Raw genomic sequence first — 18,011 nt, forward strand, 5'->3', positions numbered from 1 at the left:
CAATAAAGAAGACCTAAAGTCAAGTTTTAAATGAAAACTCTCTATGTATGGTTTTACTTCTTACTATGTCACAATGCAAAATGCAGTAAACAGAAGCATCAAAGTTAAAGTTTGATAGAATGATGACCTGTAGCCCTTTGAATCTGAATAGACGTTAGAAACACATAAACTGATAACTTCTTGAGCCCAATTGGAAGATAATATGGATCAGGATTTAACGAGGTGTGGAAAATGACTTTGAAATTTCAAGAAGACAAAATTGATTTTTATTAAGATATACATAGTATATTTTTCAACTCATTTACATAATTTGTAAAATTACGTCCCAGTGGGTTGCGTTTTAATATGTCAATATTGACACCCTAGTTTATGAAGGCCATTTCAGGATTCCATGATAATTCTTATGGGGAGTTTTGTGATGACCTGCATAAAATAGCAGCATCTTTGAAATCCAGACTTTTCTTGTTTTCTTGACTTGTTGTCCAGTCTAATTACTTTTTCAAGTCCGTAAGCCTTTCTGCACTTCGAAAGGTCCAATGTAGAGTCACTGTGAGCTAGGTCATCGCAAGGTTGGAAACCTGGTTGTAGTAACATTGTATGGAGGGAAAATAGGTTCTTTTTGGAGAACCCTTGGAGGAGACATGGGTTCTTTTCCTAGTTGTGCAACTAACCAGTCACAAGACATAAACAAGTCAGTTTAGCTCCCAGGACTCAATTTCCTCATCGGGAATTCCTTTGATACCGTACTTTTTGCATCAACTCTGTAGTCTCAAGTGTTGGCCAAAATATGCTGCTACAAAAATGATCCCTAGAAAATTAGACTGGTTCATTATTTTACTTCCATCCCATTCTATCCAGCTCATCTGTGTCTGCCTCTTCTGATGTCATTTTCTCAAGGAAAACTGCAAATCCTCTTAAAATAAACATTTTCTGAGGGCATGATTTATTTCTGATTAATGAGTAAATTAGATTTTTTCAATAATCTTTAATATGTTCTGCTTTTACAAAAAAAAAGACATTTTGCTGAATACTTTGATTTAGAAATTCAAATGATGTTGAAATTTCTCCTTTCCTAAGGGTAAAAAGGCTATTAACCACCCACTTGTTTATTGGCTCTAGTTAATAGCTACAGTAAATGAACATGACAGCACCAAATTTCAGTGTTTTAAATTTTTACATAGACAAAGCTGGTACATTAAACCAGAATCCCCATTAAACTAACTCATATCACTGACATACTCCTCAAAAGCAATAATACATATTTCCTCGAGTGTATTCTAATGGTGCTGATACTGAAGTGGGTCAACACACAGATTTATTCGAGGCTCCACCATTTACTAGGTGCATAACTTTGGACAGATGTTTGCCCTTTCTCCTCTCAATTACCAGAGAAGAAATGGCAATTTTAAGGGGTAATTTCAAGTTTCAAATGAGATCACATATATTGGAGCATTTTAAAAACTGCAAGGTACTGTGTAAAGAACTATTACGGTTTTTATTTATGTCAGCAATTTGACTTTATTATTCATGTTGGCAGGAGAAATTTTCTTTCTCATATCTTCCATTTTCTGGAAAAATAAATAAACAAAACATCTTCCTCAAATCTTAATTCCCTCTCTGGTCACTATGCTACTTCTCTACTTAAGAATCAACTTTTGAAGGAGTGGTCCTCAGATATTGACTTTAAAGTCTCCAAAATGGCCTCCGAAGATGTAGGTCCAATCATCTTTCAAATTCCCCAAATCACTCTCAGTATATGACATAAGTGACCACACCATTCTTGAAGTTCCTCCCTTGGCTTTCATGATACTGAAACTGTGCACTTTAATCATTCATTCATTCATTCATTTATTCAAATACTCATTCATCCAGTGATTCAACAAATATTTATTCACCCCTTACTATGATTAGACACTATTTTCAGGTACTAGAGATACAGCAGTGAACAGTGAACACAATGGAGGAATCCCCTGCTGCCCTCATGGAGCTTCCATTCTGTGAGAGGGACAGACAATAAACACATAGATATTTATAGCTGTTGCTTGAGGAGTGTCTTTGCAAACTGCCCATCTGTAACACATTGTTGCTGCTAGCCGCAGAGAAGGTTTGGAAGGTAATATAGAGAGCGGGAGCATGTAGTCACTGCCCTCAGTCTTTCTTTCTGAGTCTCACTGGCCCCTCCTCTGTTCCTACTCCCCTTAAATGGACATTATATGATGTTTGGTCTTTGTCATCCTTTTTTCCCTTCAGGTCTTCTTAGAAGTGTTTTTTTTAATTAATAAAATAATTTCATTGCTACATTAAATATTTATCATCTGTCAGCAAGTACAAGTCCTTTGTTTGAGAAGCTAGACTTCTAGCTTATTAAGAGCGCTAATTCCCTTTTTATTATGGGGCCCACTCAAGGTATAAGATTTTTTTAATGTTTAAAGGAACATTTCTTTTCTCTCTATATGGCATCTAACTGACATTTCTTAAAGAAAAATTTCAGATATTATAGACAAAGTAACTTTTCAAAAAAAAAGAAGAAAATTTATCAATAATGCTATCCTCCAAACGGAGCATTTCTTTTTATTTTTCTAGGCTCAGTTTATGTCTTTGTCCATGCACGTTCCTAAATTTATAAATATATTTTTCCACTGTCAGGTAAATTATAACAGCCTCCAATTCTTGCTTCCACTTCCACTTTCCACATTGTAACAAGAATCGTCTTTCCAAAACACAGCACATTTTCACATCTTACACACATGCAGTCACATACTCACAATCGCCTTGAATTCCTCAGTAACTTTGACCTTTATGCTCATATAGAAAATGATAAGAATCTGTCCCTTCAGGGAATGATCAAAATCAGAATTAGAAGTGGCCAGTATAATTGTCTTCACATTTTTCGTTTGTGTTCTCCCTAAAGTAATAATTTTGAAAATCTATATATGCTCACAAATCTTTTCAGTTATCAAAAATGTTCATTATAAGTTTAAATAATTACAAATGATGTAATTTCTGCCATATTGTAAATATTGACAGTTAAGACAAAACATTACATTACTCTTTTAAGGTGTTCAATGAAATAAAAGTCTAAATATCTCAGCATATTTGTAATCCATTATAGTCCATTTAAAAAATCATAAACAAGTTTTTCTTTAACAGGTTTTTTCTTTCTCCTGAAGTTGTATTTTCTTTCTAATACCCCCACAGAAATGCATGCTATAGTACATATTTATATCTTGAAAAATTTAATAACTACCCTATCATTTCTGTGACAAATGCATATGGATAAAGTGAAATTAACATTTAAAAAGAATTTCCATGACCACAAGGCTCCAAGTGCTAACGTTTTATTCTGGCTTGAGTTAGCATTACAACTATTATTGATAGTAAATTGATCAAAACCACAGAAGTATCTTATATTTTTTGATAATTAAAGTTTAAAAATAAAGTCTTTTGGCACATTCTTCTCTTAGTGAAACAGTGGGATTCCTTCCCCCCACCCCCGCCATTGGTTCATAAATCTTTGGATGAATATTTCTTATACACAGAGTAGTTCGGCATCATTTATACTCCTTTTTATTGTTATGGAGTATGTATTGAGAAACATTATTCAAATAAATAGTTAGCTAGGAATAAAAGGAATGTTGTTAGAGGAAGTCACTCAATTCTTTGAACTTCTTCCAACTTGTAGGTCAAAAATAGCATAGTAGCTATCTTCAAAACTTATTTTTAATAAGCTAGCACCTGACAGTTTGATTAGATCCTCTTTCAATTTTGTTGAAAGCGAAAAATTAAAAAACTATCTGCTTTATAAAGGATCTGTTACCTAAGCATTAGAAGAACTTGTTTCTCTACATGAATAGTAATATTTTAAATTGTCCCTAACATCCCACCCCAATTTCTGGTTCTCAGGTACTTACATTCTGGCACTATGCATCATATTACATTTAGTGATAAGTGAGAAGAATGCCTTGTTTTGTGACTTTTGAGAAGTTGACGGTGAAAGAAGTAGCCTTGACAGTAGGTTCAGTCTTGGCAGATCTGTTTTAGGAAAAATTTCATAAAGAAGTTGAAGACGTGGAAGTGGATTCACTTAAAACTCTCTCTGCTCAGGTATCTCTCAGAAAGGCCTCATGTATGCTATTTAAGGGCTAAAGGATAGAAGAATAGGACCTGTATCTCTGTATAGATAGTAGCCTAAGATCTACCATTTGTGGGCAGAGAATGAACATGGAACTCAGAAAGGCTGTCCAGAGAGTCACATATGTTCACCGAAGGGTGACTGGGGAGAAGGTATTGTTTTTTCTGGTCTAGGTCTGCGTGACATTGACAGCTAAGGTTCAGCACCTGTTACCACATATTCATGACCAAAAGCATGGGAGTTTAGTTGACATTGTTAGAGTCGTTACTATGTATTTTGATAGAAATTTTCAGAAAAAAAAAAAAAAAGCTCTGTAGTTTATGGTCCTCTCAATTCATTTTCCCTGCAGCACAGAAAACAGACAGCATTTGAATCATTTAAAATATCTTCAAAGCCTACAAAAACCAACCAAAATTGAAGGTCAAATAATCTATGCATGTTATAAGAGGAAATGTGTTTTCTGTTAGTCAAACACATTATGCTGACATGTCTCTCTTGATGAAATCTGGGAGAAAAAAGTTTAGAAAGTGAATGCCAATGAAAATTTAGAAAGGAAATCTTAAAACTTCCTTCAAGAAGGACTTGAAAAGATTAATTTAATTGTTCTTCCTAAGTGCGATAAGTACATTTAATAGTCCTCTACTTTAGATGGAGATTAACATCAGAAGACCAAAGGTAATGAAAATGCCAACCAAAAGATGCTGTAAAATCCAGTTTTGACCTGTATTTAAGCTTTTCTCTATTAACAATATAGGGTTCCTCTAGTAGCTGAATTAATTCTTTCAAGTTACAGAAGCTTAATGCACTGTCCTAAAAGGCATACTTTATAATATGCAACAAGTTTAATTACCACTGAACTCTATATTTGTGGTTGGAGGTATAATTCTTTAGGTGTTAGCAGTTCATGTCAATATGCAATAAGCTAATCGATTTTGTTGTTAGATTTTTATATGTTTACAATAACATGTAAACTATGTAATATTAGTGTTTAAGCACAGCAAACTTCTTGGGCACATTCATAAATTATATTTTTCAGTTGTCTGCAAGACTGAAGACAATGTGAAAAATATCCTTAGAGCTCAGTAAATTGTACTTAATATTTTCATTGCAACTTTGACCTAAAACTTAATCGGTGGTTTTATATAATTCTTTTTAAGTAATAGAATTAATGGTGGGTGATGTTCTTGGAATTTGCACCATGAATTGAAATAACAAGTCTAATAGGGTTTTTCATAAGAAAATGGTATTATGGGTCAAACACCCCTAACAAGGGCTGAGTGACTGCAGTAGAAATGAATAAAAGCATCATATCTTAACCACTCAAACATGGTACCAGAGTTTTCAAAATGTGTATAAACTCACCAATTTACTAATCAATCACATAAAATTGTATTCATTGCTATACTATCATGATATGCAATTAAGCATTATTTAACTTTTTTAGAATACCTTCCTTTTTACTAAAACCTATCAGAGAGGAAGAGGCATCAAGACCACGGAATTGGGAGGGCTTCTTTGTAGAAAAAATTGTAGGAATGTTGGATGAGATGACTGGAAAAACTTAGTCACCTCTTACTTTTTAAGTAATCATTGCAAAGTAATATTGCTTATTTCTGTATCAGGTATGCCATAACTTACACATTAGTTTCATCATTCAAAGTAAACTCCTTTTGAAACTGGAGAGTTATTCAAATAGCTCTGCATTATTTGGGGGAACAATTTTTTAAATGCTTTGACACAAGAAAATTAGAAACATTATTTCTGTATCACTCTTCTACAAATTCCCCCTTAATTCATTTCATGAGATTTTGCTTTTGTTGGTATATTATCGTCTCCCTCACTCATCCCCAGAACACTTGGGAATATCTAAAATGCTGAAAAGCATGATATGCCCTGTAGACCTGTGCAGACTCCTATCAAGTTGTCCTTAGAAGATATTTATTTAAGATAAGAATGGTAAAGACATTAAGTCAGTGAATAGTTTTCAAGGTTGCTGAGTTTTCCGTGCTCCTGATATTCCAGGCTGTGCTGCTTCTCTGGTTCTCCTGAGAGTTTGTTGTGGTTACCTTCCCACTGCCCTGTTTTAGGTAAAATCAGAGCCTTCACTAGCTCTGTGTTTCTTGGCCAGTCATTTGAAACCCCAGCAGTTCTCGTGTCTCCTTCCTCAGCTGTGGATCTTGCTCCCCAGTAACTTTGAACTCCACGTTCATTTTCATTACAGCACTTTGAGCAGTGCCAGCACATGGTAATGCCTGTCAAATGTTTACTGAATGAACTTAAGAATGAATTCCTCATAAACTTCCATTCCATTAATATTGGAAGAGGAGGAGAGAAGAAACTTTTTCTTGGTACAGTGCTGTCTTTTTTCCCCTCTCAAAGTTCACTAGCTTAACTTTTTTTGGTCCCTTGTTACTTTTTTTTTTTGGAGGGTAGAGTCACTACTGGCCCCTCTTGAAGTATCTCTTCCCAATCAGATTCCCCCATGCCCATACACATTTCCAAGTAATGTTTTCTTCTTTGCTGATGACAGTCCATGGTTCAATTGTCAGCCAATTGATTAGAGCATGACCAAATTAGTGTTGTGTAATCTCCCTAAACTGATGTTGCCATTGCTTCCTTTCTTCTTCCTTAGGACATTTTCAGAAAAAGTCCACACTGGCACTTTGCAGGATGAAGTGAAGAATGGGAATTTTCCATGGAAATGTCTTGATGCTTTGAGCCAGGGGGATTCTCATGTAGGCCTCATCAGGAATTAGAATGATTAATGTGAATCTCTATGTGTGCTAACAACTATATGATCTGTAAAGTAGATAACATCAATACTACTGACAGGAAGACATATTAGTGTTCATGGAGAACTGTTAGATAGGTAGACAGATAGATAGATAGATAGACAGATGATAGCTATATTAATGCAAATTCCATATCTATGTGTTGTGCATCAAAAATTACCAAAACACTTCAGTTTGGTGTCTGTCTATGTTCCTGTGTATATCAGCCTCATTTTGATATTATTCACCTCCCACCATATGCCAGCTCCTTATAACTAGGTGTTTAAAGTTGTGTGTTCCTGAGAGAATGATTGATTTGGTTTAATTTTCTTGAAAATGCTACATCTCCTTACTTTAAAAGCAGGTTGTGTGCATTCCAAAGCAGATACATTATAAATAGGTTGGTTCCACTATACAGAGGCTAGAAATTCATGGCTTTTACCAAAGTGGATTCTCACATCAGTGATTCATATTTAAAGTCACCACTAAAATGTTTCTTCTAAATGAAGCAATATTTAAGCTATAATTTCTAAATGTGGAAGACAACTATTCCCTGATGAGACCCTTAAGGAGCTTGTTTTACATTCTGTGTTCACATTTTGAAAATTTACATTTGGGTAAAGTTCAGAATGTCAAACAGACTGCCCAAGTAAAAGGCAATATCACCAAGACCTCATAATGATAGAGCAAGGTAAAATTTAAATGATGTTGTGTTCCATTGGGTAAATACGTTAGAAGCCTTCTGAAATATGTATTTAACTAGTACAAAGAGCTATTTCACTCTAATGGATGAAAAATATCTATTCTTGGATATGTGTGTGTTTGTATTATTTAAGTGCTATTTGGAACTATTCCAGTCTATCAAATGAATAACAACATACATTTACTAACTTCTATGGCAGTCTTATTTATGTTTTAAGGTGTGAAATTAAGTATAGAAACTGGATCTAAGGAACACTGAATTTGTGACAATCTGACCAGTACTGACAGGGCTGGCAAGGACTGATATAGACCTTAACTCACTTTACTTCCCATGTCCTGTTTTTGTTAAGTGTTTCACAGCATTGATGTTCCTTAAACTTGGCTTTGGAAATTCCGCACTTATGGTCATTAGGCATTCCAGTTATGTCTATTCCTTTTCTGCCAGACCCAGCAAGTTCGGCGATCATTTCATGGCTTGCAAATGCTTTGTAAGCCTCTTGCACTTGGGGGGAGGTTTCTAGTTTGTAAGTAAATTACATTTTAAAAACTGGGCTGAATTTTTGTCACAGTGGCGCTATAAACATTTGTCATCCATCTAGGGGACATTTTTCCTTCAGGCTCTGATTTGCAATTTATAATTGTTTCCTGTCTTATCCTTGTTCTCTCTCAATGGTTCAAGATGGAGAGAAGATAGTTTTAGAACATACACATTTTAATCAACATTCAAACTGAATTGGAAGGCTCAAAGGTTTTCTGTTTGTATGCATGGGTAGTCATCTCTACCAAGAAACCATTAAGGAAGGGTTGAAATAATACGTGAGAAAATGTTAAAATATCATCCAGGTCATGCACATCAAACTAATTTTGGTATCACGTAATTCAAGGTTAATTTATTTAAATAAAATTTTTTATATAACCATATAGCTAAATATAGCCTCTGGTTTTAAATAAAATTTTTTATATAACCATATAGCTAAATATAGCCTCTGGTTATTGATAAAGAATTGTGTCTCTAGCTCTGAAATTTCTTACAAACTTACAAATATGGTAGTAGGAATTTATTTGTTAAAAAAGTACTTCTATCTCTCTTTTTAAACAGCTTTATTGAGATGCAATTACATACCATAAAGTTCACTCATTTAAAGTATAGATGTCAATGGTATTTTAGTATATTTATATGCAGTGTTGGACAACCATCAGGGTTTCTATAATCTAATTTTAGGACATTTTCATCACACAAAAAGAAAACCTTGTGCCCATTAGCCATTACTTATCATCCCCCACTCCTGCTTCTCCAGTTTCCTCCTGACAACACTAACCTTTTATATGTCTCTGTGAATTTGCCTATTCTGGCCATTTTTTATAAATAGAATCATACAATATGTGGTCTTCTAGGACTGGCTTCTGTAATATAACATAATGTTTTCAAAGTTCACCCGTGATGAAGTATGTATCAGAGTTTCATTTCTTTTAATTGCTGAATGTATTTCATTGTATTTCATTGTACGGACATGCCACATCTTCTTTATCCCTCCTGATGTGGATGGACATTTAGATTGTTTCCACCTCAGGGTTATCATGAATAATGCTGCAATGAACAAGGGAGTACAAACATCTCTTCCAGAATATATCTTCAATTCTTTTGGATAAATCCCCAGAAGGGGGATTGCTGGATAGTACTACACTGTTTTTACAACTTTAGCTTTGTAGTAACTTTTGAAATCAGAAAGTGTGAGTGCTCTGAATTTGTTCTCTTTTTTTGAGATTGTTTTGGCTATTTGGGCCCCTTGCAATTCTTTATGAATCTGAGGATTGGCTTTTCCATTTCTGCAAGGAAAAGCTGTTGGAATTTTGATAAGGTTTGCCATGAATCCGTAAATTACTTTGAATAGTATTGCTATCTTAACAATATTAAGTCTTCTAATACATGAATAGAAGACGTGTTTCCTCTTTAGGTCTTCTTTAATTTCCTTTGGGCATGTTTTATGGTTTTTGGTGTAAAATTCTATCACCTTCTTGATTAAATTGATTCCTAGGTATTTTATTCTTTTGGATGATATTGTAAATGGAATTGTTTTCTTAATTTCCTTTTCAGATTGTTCATTGCAACTGTATAGAAATTCAACAGTTTTGTGTGTTGATCTTGTACCTGGCAACTTTGTGGAATTCATTTCTTAGCTCTAGTAGTTTTTTTGTGAATTCTTTGGGACTTCCTATATATAGGATGGTGCCATGTGTGAATAGAGATAGTTTTAATTCTTCTGTTTCAATTTGGATACCTTTTATTTCTTTTTCTTGCTTAATGACTCTGGTTAGAATTTTAAGTACAATCTTGAATAGCAGTGGTGAAAACGGGCTTCCTTGTCTTGTGCCTGATCTTAGAGGAAAATCTGTTTATGTCAGCTGTGAGTATTTCACAAATACTCTTTATCATGTTTAGGAAGTTCCCTTCTATTCCTAGTTCTGTGTTTGCATTTATCATGAAAGAGTGTTGGATTTTGTCAAAATCCTTTTCTGTGTCAATTGAGATGATCATGTGGGTTTATTTTCCTTTATTCTATGAATATGGCGTATTATATTGAATGATTTTCTTATGTTGAATCACCTTTGCATTCCTGGGATAAATCCCACTTGGTCATGGTGTATAATCTTTTCATTATGCTTTTGGATTCAGTTTGCTAGTATTTTGTTGAGAATTTTTTCATCTGCATTTATAAGGGTTATTGGTCTACAGTTTTCTTTCCTTATTATATATTTGTCTGGCTTTGGTATCAGGTAACACTGGTCTCTTAGAATGAATTAGGAAATCTTCTCTCATCTTCTATTTTTTGGAATAGTTTAAGAAGGATTTTTGTTAATTCTTCTTTAGATGTTTGGTAGAATTCACCAGTCAAGTCATCTAGACCAGAATTGTTCTTTGTTGGGAGCCTTTTGATTACCAATGCAATCTCTTTACTTGTTATACGTCTATTCATTTCCCATTTTTTGATGATTCAGTCTCGGCAGATTGTGTGTGTCTAGAAATTTGCCCATTTCATCAAGGTTATCTAATTTGTTGGTGTATGTATAAGTTTCTTAAATCTACCGTAACATATTACCACAAACTGAGTGATTTAAGACAACAGGAATTTATTCTCTCTCAGTCCAGGAGGCTAGAAGTCAAAGTGTCAGCAAGTTTGATTCCTGCTGGAGGCTCAGAAGAAGAGACTATCCCATGCCTCTCTTCCAGCTTCTGGGAGAAGAAAGGTTTGAAATCCATAATCTAGTTTTATACCTTATGGAACTAGAAAAAGAAGAGCAAACTAAAACCAGAGGTAGCAAGACAAAGGAAATAATAAAGATTAGTAAAATTTTTCATTTTAGTTTGCTCTTCTTTTTCTAATTCCTTAAGGTGTAACATTCTTATTGACTTGAGATCTGTCTTCTCTTTTAATGTAGGCATTTATCGCTATCTGTTTTTGTATGCTGTGTTTTCATTTTCATTCATCTAAGTATTTTCTAATTTCCCTAGTGATTTCTTCTTTAATCTACTGCTCGTATAAGAGTGCATGGTTCAAATTCATATTTGTGAATTTTCCAGTTTTTCTTCTGATATTGATTTCTAGTTCCATTCCATTGTGCTCAGAGAAGATACTGTGTATGATTGCAATCTTTTAAAATTTCTTGAGACTTGAGATTTAGCAATGCTTTTTTACTGAAATTTAGAATTCTCTTTCTTTATTAAGCACTCTCCTGGTTGTTGTAAATTTTTTTAGATTGGATTCCAGAGTTCTCAGAAGTCAATTCTATCCTTTTTTGCTAGTTTAATGGTTGCTTCAGTGGAAGGACCAATTCTTGATATTCCTTACTCCAGCATTTCTGTGAGGTCACTCATCTCCAATGCTTATCTTACAGGTATCTGTTACATGACTTCCTTCACAAGCTCTCCTTGTCAACCCCTACTTCACAATTGTGAGCTAAGTGGCCTCTCATGGGTTCCCTTTGCACTGCACTTCCCCAAGACAAGTCATTTTCCCCTGAAATGATCTGGAAATGAATGTATTCTGAGTATCTCAATGCTGATATAATTTCTCTTTATTCATCCCCATAAGTATTAAATGAATGAAAGTTGCAAGAGGGAACAAAGAAGAAAGAAATTTAAGTTCTTGTGAACTTATTATATTTATTTACAGGTTACTGATTGTTAAAGAATTAAAATTACTTAACGTGAAAACTACTTTGAATGCAATTTAATTATTCTTGAGGGCTTCAGAAGACACTTCAGAATCTGGCAATATATTAAGGTGATGAGTAGAAAGAAATCACATCATTTAATATGACTGTAGATTAGAAATTGTGGAGGGTGGCATCGACTCTTCCTCAAAAACATGTTTTGAATTTATTCTAGTTAAATAATTCACTTACATTAACTTGTTTGTCTTTTGGGAGCAAAAGACAGATATGTTTATTTTATTATTTTGGCTATGTGATTTCCACAGAAACAAGCACTTCCTACATTGTGTATAATTGTGTATAAATGTAGATTTATAACTTTCACATTTTCTTGCTTTGTAAAAATATTTTAAGAGACAGTCTCATTTTACTTTAGCAACTATTAAGAATTGCTAATGTGAGCACTAATGCATGAATGTTAATCCAGATACAAAAAGCTTAAGTATATTAAAGACCAGCAATGAATTGCTATTATATGGTTAAGGGTATGCTATGCCTCAAATCACATTTAGAAAACGTACGAATTACTTGCTCTACATCCTGACACACATGTCTAGCCAGGTAAATAAGTCTTAGTCCTAACTGCCAATACAGCTCTATCAAGGGCTCTTTTTGTATTCTTTGCCATGTTTCAATGTATTCTGCTTTAACTTTTTAAAAAAGAAGCGCAAACAATGATAAAAAAGTCACAAATTTACAAGCTAAGAGCTCAATTATTTTTATATTATTTTATTTACTTTTCAGTTATCTTACAAGGAACCTTAGTTATAATTTGTGTTATTATTCCTCAATATTACCAGTGGAAGTGCAAAGTGGTACAGCCACTATGGAAAACGGTATGGAGCTTCCTCAAAAAATTAAGAATAGTACTACCATATGATCCAGCTATCCCAGTGCTGGGTATTTATCCAAAGAACTTGAAAACACAAATGTATAAAGATACATGCACCCTATGTCCATCGCAGCATTCTTCACAATAGCCAAGACTTGGAAGCAACCTAGTGCCCATCAAAGGACAAATAGATAAAGAGGTGGTATTTATACACAATGGAATACTACTCAGCCATAAGAAATGTTGAAATCCAGCCATTTGTGACAACATGAATGGACCTTGAGGGCATTATGCTGAGTGAAATATCACAGGGAGAAAGTCAAATACCATATGATCTCATTCATAAGTAGAAGATAAAAACAACAACAAACAATCAAATAGAAATAGAGATTGGATTGGTGATTACCAGAGGGGCAGGCAGGGAGGGAGGAGGGTGAAAGGGGTGATTAGGTACATGTGTGTGGTGATGGATTGTAATTAGTCTTTGGATGGTGAACACGATGTAATCTACACAGAAATCAAAATATAATGATGAACACCTGAAATTTATATAATGTGATTATCCAATGTTACTGCAATAAAAAAATAAATAAGTAAAACTAGTCAGTTATAAGACCAAATATAAACTTGTAATTTATAAGTCATTCATTATACGCAAACAGCATCAAAAAAAGTTAACAGAAGGACTAAACCCAAGATGCAAGGATTTCATGTTGAAATCCTACTTGGTGGACTCACAAACTTGTGTCTATCTTTCCAAGAGTAGGATAATGGAGTAGGAACCATTGACTGTTTTCTTTTTTCCTCCTAATATTGTGAATTCTTGGCAAAAGATTACTAGTGGTGAAGGACAATATGTAAAAGTTAGGTGAAAACACAAATAAGTACCAAAAAAAGTGTTGTCATCATCAACTTATTCTTTCTTTTTTTTCCACTGGTAAATGATTTTGGATCTGATGTGTATTAGAACCCACTGAAGCTAGAATACCAGTGTGAATATTATTCAGAGGAAACTCCCCATAAGTTTAAAAGTAGATAATATACTTATTAAAATGAGTAAAATAAAAAATAGTGGCACTAACAAATACTGGCAAGGAAGTGGGGAAAACTGTATCTCTCACACATTGCTGGTGGAAATGTGGAATGTTACAAGCATTCTAGAAAATAGGTTGACCATTTCTTATAAAACTAACCATGCACTAACCATTTGATCCATCAGTGACACCCTTGAGCGTTTATCCCAGAGAAATGAAAACTTATGTTCATGCAAAAACGTGTACATGAATGTTCATAGAAACTTTACTCCTAATAGCATAGTACAAGAAACAACGCAAATATCCTTTAATGAGTGAATAGTTGAACAAATTCTGGCACATCCAATCTTTGGAATACTACCCAGCAATAAAAAAGAATGAACTGTTAATACATGCAACAACTTGAATGGACTTCAAGGGCATTATGCTCAAAATAAAAAAATGAAGCTCGAAAAGATGCATACTATGTGATTCCATTTATATAGCATTCTTGAAATGACCAAATTATAGAGATGGAAAATAGATTAGTGAAAATAGATTGCCAGGTGACAGGGACAAGGAGTGGGGTAGAGGTAGCACAAGAGAGTTCTTTTCTGGAGGTGTAAAAAAAGTTTCTGTGGTGTGGTTACACAAATCTAAATATGGGATAAAAGTGCATAGACGTGTACACACACCCACAAATGGATGCAAGTTGGGAAAATCATGAAAACTAAATAAGGTCTATAAACCAGTTAGCAGCAATGTACCATGTCAATTTCCTCATTTTGGTATGACACTACAGCTTTATGAGATGTTGCCATTGAGGGAAGGTGAGGGAAGGATAGCTGGGACTCTACTGTTTTTGCAACTTCTTGTGAATCTATATTGATTTCAAAATAAAAAGATTTTTTAAAAGTAGCTATAGCACAATTATAAAACACTATTAAACATTAAAGAATAGAAATATCCCTTCACACAATGGGCATATAAAACAATCTTCTTTTCAGAGGCTTACTTCTAAAAGTCTTCAGTTTAAAGTGATGATTTCTTTTATTTTAATTCAAGCATGCAGTTGTGTCCATTCAAAAAATATAGTTTGTGAAAATGAAAGTTTCAACTTTGATCCTCCACTCCCCATCTTCTTCTTCTTCAAATGCCCTTTATTTGACCAGGAAGGATGTCATTTCCAAAAGTACTGAGAAAGCCACATTTAACTCGAACAACATTGTTCTTTTAGGTTATTAAGGCTGTTCAATTTTCTCTGTTGGTTGCCACCCTGAGTTGGAGACTCTTCTGAAATGTCAGACTGAGAAAATTGTACTGGTTCCAACACAATAAAGAAAAAAAGCAAACCTTTGGAATTAATGCAATCAATAACCTTTGAAAACAAAGTTAAAAAGCAACCATTGAATGCTCAGATATATAATACTATCTTGTTCCTTTTTTCCTTTGAATATCAACGTGGCCAAGAAATTGGGAAATGCAATAAAGAGTTCAGTTAAAATGCACTTATTGAGTCCCTACATCATAATCATAATACCTTATAATGATGTACATGCTATCCAGAGTGGTGCAGGTTATAATGATGAAAAAGACAGTCCATGCTATTCAAGAGATCTCAAATTTGCATCCCCAATGTTGACAAATATTCCAGGTTTTATACCTGTGCACTGAGTGAGAAGAGCAAAGCATCATATAATACCAATGGCAAGAAAACTAAGAATCCAAGAGTCAAAGGAAGAAATAGCTTAGCCAGCTCGAGTGAAAATAGGGTAGGTCTCTGGAGAAAGACATCTGGGTCAGGAGAGAAATCGCAAGACCAGAGAAGACAAAATCCTGTGGACAAAGGTTTATAGAACTGCAACCATGCCAAATAAGTCAAAAATACAAGAATTTGAAATTCCACACTAATTCTATATGGAGAATACAGAATTATTTTCTCTATTTTCTGTGAATGGCTTGGGATACATGTGGATAAAAGAAATTTCTTAAACAATACTGCTTAATTGTGGATAAAATTTGACATTTTCAACAAAGTAGCCCGTCTGGATAAAATGATACGGTGGCACTAATGTGTGCTCCAAAGAAAAGTCACCATACTCCTCGCGTTGGTTCTCATTTTCTGTTTTTGTTTTGTTCTTAAAAAATAATTTTTGGAATTAATGGATACTAAATCATTCTCTATCTTTATGAAGAAAGACCAATTATATTTTACTTCACTTATTTGATTTGGAGTACTTCACACACTAACTTTCTATTGTTGATCAAGTTAATTCTATTTTATTAAAGCAAACATTAAATTACCAGGGAAAGTAAAAATCAAAAGGGTATTACTTTGAAATGCATAAAAAATAAGGTGGATTAGTGGATAGATATAAGGAGGGGTAGAGGTGTGAAAAAACAAGTGTAGGAAAATGTTAAATGTAGAATCTAGGACTGGAGGTATGCGGTGTTTACTATAAAAATCTTTGAACTTCTCCGTATGTTTGAAATTTTTCATAAAATTTTGGAAAGAAAATGCAAAAACCCCAAAAGGACAACTAGAAATTCCAGTGCCTAAATAAATAAGCAGCTTCATTTCCTGAAATAACATATTAGGGACTTTGTCAGCATAAAGTTAAGAAAATGTTACAAAAACAAGCGCCTAGTGTTAAAAACTTCAAATATGGTTTCTAGGTTAAGGATAAAGCGACAGTGATTAGCTATAGTTGCTGAAAGTATCCATTTATGTGGAAATACCTTTTGTTGCCCCATCTTTATAGTGATGTTATGCTTTGTCAATATCTGAATGTTATTGACATGTAAATGTCACCTGTGGACTCAGGTCTGTCTGATAAGACTAAAACTCTCCAGTATGTCTAAATGCTATAAGTTACACTTGTTCTCAGATCTAGAACACAAGAAGAGCAAGATGTAGTTACTTCACTAAAACACCAAAATTAAATGGAACCAACCAACCAAATATGACCATAATGCTTGCGTCTAGTCATGAAAAAGAACTTTATTTTTTTCTTTGGTTGGTCCATTCTGTTTTACATATTCTTTCCACTTGAGGTCAAATTAGAATTTTCGGTGAATCTGAAAAAGACCTTATTGGTTTAGAATTGGTGAATTTAGGAGCACCACTGCTTTTCTTATTTAAGGCAAATAGCACTTCACTGTCAGTTGATTAGTAGCTCCTCTGAATTACTGCAAAGATTTCTCCTCACATTTAACACTGAGTCCATTTTCCACAAAGTTCCCGGAACTGCACAGCTTTAGATGCCTCAAGATGGTACCTTGGCAGTTCCATTGCTTCCAAGCAGGCCTGGATCTCCGAAATCCCAGTCAAGTTGATATTGATCCTTTTAAAAAGTTATGTACAAAGGAAGTGTATCTGCCAACCTCCTTTAGAAATAGGGTCAAGTAACCAGTTGGAAAATTTTCTAAAGGTGTCACATTAAACTTTAATAATACCTACGTTTTTATAGGGCTTTTAACTTTGCAAATTGCTTTCATATGCATTATCTTATTTCATGTTCTATTACAATGAAACAGTGTCTAGGTTTTAGGGCTGAATTACAATGATATAGATATCAAAATTTTGATGGGGACATTTCAAGAAAATTGATTATTATTATGCCAAACAGAAACATTTAACAAGAAATGACTGACTTCAAGATCAAGTGTTACAAAGAGTTAAGATTCTGATGATTCTTTTGGACTTCTGCTGCTGAAAGTTACTCAGAACCTTCACATTTTTTTTTAGAGAGAAAATGAGTTACTTCTTTTTTCTCCCTTCCATCCTTATTATTTCCGATTTTCTTTTTCTTTTCAATAAATCTACAGGTCAGCCCAACCCCAGGCTGCATCCGTGCTCTAATGAAGATGCTATACTGTCCATACTGTCGAGGACTTCCCACCGTGAGACCTTGCAACAACTACTGCCTCAACGTCATGAAGGGCTGCCTCGCCAATCAGGCTGATCTGGACACGGAGTGGAATCTGTTTATAGGTAAGGAGCATTTCAATGGATCCATAACATGGATTACAATGAGTTAGATATCAAACAGAGACGTGGGGATAGCAAGTGTTTATGATGCCTGATGGACAGGTCCGAAGTTGTGATAACTTATAGAGACTAACAGGTTAAAAAAAAAAAAAAAAATGACAGGTTTTAGCAAATTATAAACATTATTTTGCATTTTTCTTCTTTTTTTTAATCCTGAAAAATGAGACTTCCTTGTATATTACGAAGGGCAGGCCTGTTAAAGATTGCACAAGCCAGTTGTATGGAATTAGCTGATGTCTTTGACAAAGACAAAAGTAACCTTGTTAAATTTCTGTGAGCCCTTATAAGAAGGGACAAG

General features: G+C 34.2%; 1 protein-coding gene across 2 annotated transcripts in view; it reads left to right on the forward strand.

Annotated features, from left to right (window-relative positions):
- GPC6 (glypican 6) overlaps positions 1 to 18,011 on the forward strand; it is a 1,030,865-nt gene that overhangs the window by 678,124 nt on the left and 334,730 nt on the right. For both annotated transcript variants that reach the window (XM_070579058.1, XM_070579059.1), the window contains exon 4: positions 17,491 to 17,656. In XM_070579058.1, the coding sequence (XP_070435159.1) occupies positions 17,491 to 17,656 (166 nt within the window). The remainder of the gene's footprint in view (positions 1 to 17,490; positions 17,657 to 18,011) is intronic.

This window comes from Equus przewalskii, chromosome 16 (assembly GCF_037783145.1).
Source record: "Equus przewalskii isolate Varuska chromosome 16, EquPr2, whole genome shotgun sequence".
NCBI lineage: Eukaryota > Metazoa > Chordata > Mammalia > Perissodactyla > Equidae > Equus > Equus przewalskii.